This window comes from Capsicum annuum, chromosome 1 (genome assembly GCF_002878395.1).
Source record: "Capsicum annuum cultivar UCD-10X-F1 chromosome 1, UCD10Xv1.1, whole genome shotgun sequence".
NCBI classification, from domain to species: domain Eukaryota; kingdom Viridiplantae; phylum Streptophyta; class Magnoliopsida; order Solanales; family Solanaceae; genus Capsicum; species Capsicum annuum.
Window position 1 is genome coordinate 246,635,474 of NC_061111.1, and position 4,546 is coordinate 246,640,019.

Genomic DNA, 4,546 nt, shown 5'->3' on the forward strand with positions numbered 1-4,546 from the left:
ATCCTGCCATCAAACTATAAGGTCTATGACTGGTTACTTTGTGAAGATTGGCAAATCAGTAGTGTCCTGGAACTCAAAGAAACAAGCCATTATATCTAAGAGCTCAGCCGAGGCAGAATTCTGAAGTCTTTCAGAAGTAACAACTATACTGGTATGGATTCTAGGCCTAATGAAGGAGATTGGGAGTGAAGTATTGCTACCTAAGTATGTGTTCAGTGATAGCAAGTCCACCTTACAAATAGCAGCTAATCCAATATATCATGAGGGGACAAAACATATTGATATTGATAGTTTTTTCATAAGGGAAAAAATTGTTGAAGGAATAATCAGAACTCGCTACATTGCACCTAAAGATCAACCTATAGATATACTGACTAAAGGACTAATCAGAGCTCAATAAGTCCATCTCAATACCAAGCTAGGAATCTGTGACATTTTCTCACCTTCCTAGCTTGAGGGGGAGTGTTGAAGATATAGAGAAGGTGAAGGATTCAAAAGAAAATAGATAAGACTTTTTTCCTTTTTTCAGTTGTAACTGTCTTTAAGAGTTAGTTACAGAGAATCCGAACGGCTAGTTTGGTTAGTTAGAAAGTTCACAGTGTAGTCTATATATAGAAAATCTACATGATAACTAATCAATACAAGCAGTTACTCTTCTCTCTCATCTTCTTCCTCTCTCAGTTCTCTTTCTTCCTCTCTTTTCCAAACACTATCAAACTCTGTACTTCATCCACTTTTGAATAAACAAGAAGCTTACTGCTATCTTGCATAATTACACATTACCGTTGTTATCTACTTGTAGGTTTAATCTACTGGCAATTTGTGCTTTAATCTTTCTTACATCTATTGGTGGTTTAGGCACTATAACCCATATCACAACGCCAAAAGATGGTTTGGAACTTGGCACATTCTTTAAGAGCTCATTGTTCAAGTTCTTCACCAATGTAGCTTTCCCAACTCCTCCGGTACCCCACACACCGATGATGCATACCTGAAAGGATTCAAAACCCAAATAAGTTACCCAGTGAAAGATGCACCAATTGCCACACAGAAGAAATTTAGAAAATTAGTGAAATAAGAACGTTGGAGTCTTGGATAATTATAATCTCTTGATCTCATGTTTGTTAATTTCTTTGCATCTGCATTATGTTCTATTATAAAACAAAATGCACAACGACTGTCTTAAAATCTTAAAATTGAATTGATTAACGTTTACACAATTTAGTGTGACAAATGTATTCAATAGTCCCTTTTTCAAATTGAATTGATTCGACCTTTATATGGACAGATCAATTATCGAACTGACCACTATATGGACGGATTGATTATCAATTTGATAGATGAGAAAATAGAAGTAGGCCATTTAGCTAATTGAAACTTCAATAGGCTTAACAGCCCAATTTTCTCCATCAAACGCCAATATTATGACTCAGTCATTCGAATTTTTTAACATAACTGTACTAATTAGCCCAAAAGAAAATAAGTAGGCAATAGAATAACTTCACTAGTTAGAGTCAAAGCAAAAATTATAACAGAAGGCGTTCACGTACTTTGTTAAGTTAACTGGATAGGATTTTCATTCATTTATTTTTTTAACTCAAACATGATGTCTAATAATATCCACCTAACAAATTTAACAATTACCAAATTCTGTAAATTTAGGATTAGAAATCTTTATTTAATTTCAACAATTAATACCTTATCATCTTCCAATAGTTGGAAGATTTTGTGAAGATTCCTTGTTGCAGCTGGCTGGCCTTCTATCGATGATACCGGGATGTACTCAACTTTTTCCATCCAGTAGTTTTCTACCACCAAATTGGATCCAATGTTTTCTCCGACCTCTTTAAGCCTGCAAAGTTGATCTCTGATGTTCTTTGCTTGAGCAGAGACTTCCAATCGAAGGCTGCAATTTGTACAATATTTATATACAAGCTTCTTTTCCCTTGCGTAGTTTCCCATTTATCCTCCAGCTCGTGAACATTTTTGATCCACTCGAGAACATTTGGGTTTGGTTAATAACCTTTTTTCTCCTCTTCTTCCACCTTTCCTTTGATATCATTGCCAAACTTAGTTAGATACTTCATTTCATCCCTTAGATTATCTATATTGATGAGAAACAAACAACATTTTCAATCTTAGGACAAATGCATCTACACATAAATCTCCCCACCTCAACAACACAAGTAGATACAACAGAAGTTATTATGTCCATTGAACAATTCTGATATGAAAAGATGATCAAATAAAGCTAAACTGACTTATTCTTGTTTGTTTAATACAGAATTCTGCGAACTAAAAGAATAAGTAAAGAACAAGGCAAAGACAATTAGTGGAGTAACACTGTAGTGGCGAGTTAAAGAAAATGGTGAGATATTTTTTTAAAGCCATGTGAAACTTTTAGAGTAAATATACGCTCTATTTGTCAAACATCGAGAGTATATACGCGTCACTTGTTTAACGAGGGATATATCAACTTTAAATTGTAAAATTAAGAGATATATTCTCCGCTTTTCCCTACATATTATATTAAATAGCTGGCATACTCATATAGGAAGGTAAAGAAGAAAAGGAAAGCCACTGGGAAGAGATAAGATAAGAAGCACTACTTATTGTTTCCAAAAAGGAAGAAAGCATGTCCATTGTACAGTAGCATAAAAAAGGCAGAATTATTGGAGCGGACTATGCAACACTCAGGGGCGGAGCTAGAGTATAAGCAATGGGTTCGGCCAAAATTAGTAACTCTGGTCTAAATCTTGTATTTATCTTAATAAATTCATTAAAATGTATAAATTGTTAATTAGAGCTCATTAACTTACAAGAATTAGAATTTCGAATCCATGCAGAAAGACAACAAAAATCTCAAAGTCCCCAGGAATGCCTTTCTCTGCTTACTTTCAATTTGGACCACTCATTAGTGTCTTTTAATGTTTCAGAAAGATTATTTCTTTTCAAAAATAAATGGATAAAAATATGTAAATTAAATTGGATAGGAGTCTCGTTAGGATTGGTAAGGTAAGGTATAACCAACACCTGGACCAATCTCGTGTTATAAATTTGCCAACGACAACAACATACCCAGTAAAATCCTAACGAGTATTGGTCCAGGTGTCAGTGAGACAACTACATCACTGCTGCAGCACTACCAGCCAAAACAGGCAGTACAACTTACCGCTGTATGCAGTTTCCTTTGATTGTTAAATCAGCACAGCACGGACCGGGTCCCCTGCATTCTTTTTTGTAGATCATCAAATACAAAATCCAAAAAGCTTCTTTCTCTGGTTCATGCTATTTAAGGGCAATCACAATTACACCTTAGTTAAAGTGTCTAGTAAAACATTTGTTTAACTTTGGACACAAATTGTCGATTTTACAGTTTACAATCAAGAGACCATTGTTTAAAGGGAAAAGGCTCAAATATGCCATCGAATTATCAGAAATGGATAATTTATGCCATCTGTTAAAAGTTTGGCTCGTGTATACCATCGGCGTTACAAAACAAGTTCATTCATTCCATTACTTTTTAACAGTGGTTTTTCAAAAACAGCTTTGCCACGTGTCGTGTTACTAGAGGTCAAACTCAATAACTTTGGTCAAGGTCCTATATTTCTCTTAATATATTCGTTGAATAAGTACAAATAATCACTTTAGAACGTCTCAACAACTTAGAAGAACTAAAATACCGAATCCATAAGCTTCAACTTCGAGATCTGACTATGTGCAAGAGGATTGTTAATAATTGAACATACCCATCCATTGCACAACACCAACAACCACGCAAACACAAATAGAAAAAAAGACAAAGAAGGTTATCTTTAGAAAACTATGGGCTAAAGTCTGACCATCTATTAACTTTAAGAGTCCCTACCCAGAAAGAAACATCTATGATGCCTTTAGACTAAACGATCCTTATCTGCATCTAGTACTCCCCTAAATTATACCAAATTCACTACAACACACTCCAACTTTATGGGGTCCTGTTACCACCCTGAACTAAATTTTAGCTTATTTTGTTAACCTTTTTAGCTGACGTGACACCTTCGAAGTGGGCTCCATTTTATGCAATAAAGGTACCACGTCAGCACAAAAAAGTGACAAAAATATGCTAAAAATGAGTTCGGCGGAGGGGTGATAGAACCCCCATAAAGTTGGAGTGTGTCATAGCAACTTTGGCCATAGTTCGGGGAGGTGGGGTTACTAGGAACTTATCTCAATATTTTCAGAAGTGTGATTTTCAAGCACGCTAACATGGAAAAAAGGACCAATCAATTGGTGACACATGTACAATAACATAAGAAAGAAGAGAATAAGCTATAGGGTGCGTTTGGTATGAATGAAAACGTTTTCTTATGTTCAGTTGGTTAAATAATTTGGAAAATATTTCATTAGCATTTTTTCCTTGATGACTTTATCTTATATTATGTTACACTATGCATATGAACTTGTCATAGGGAAGTTACTGTACAATCAAGCAATCAAAATATTTGAACCTGTTAGAGTTGTGACTTGAATTTTGTTGATCCAGCCTAGAAAGTTTAGCGGTGCA

General features: G+C 35.0%; 1 protein-coding gene across 1 annotated transcript; it reads right to left on the reverse strand.

Annotated features, from left to right (window-relative positions):
- Nucleotides 1-490: 490 nt before the first annotated feature.
- Nucleotides 491-2,512, reverse strand: LOC107849807 (disease resistance protein At4g27190). The gene is made up of 2 exons (XM_016694367.2): nt 1,699-2,512; nt 491-991 (listed from the first exon to the last, which is right to left on the reverse strand). Exons 1-2 carry the CDS (start codon nt 1,960-1,962, stop codon nt 773-775), a joined length of 483 nt encoding a protein of 160 aa, XP_016549853.1. The 5' UTR covers nt 1,963-2,512; the 3' UTR covers nt 491-772.
- Nucleotides 2,513-4,546: the final 2,034 nt, after the last annotated feature.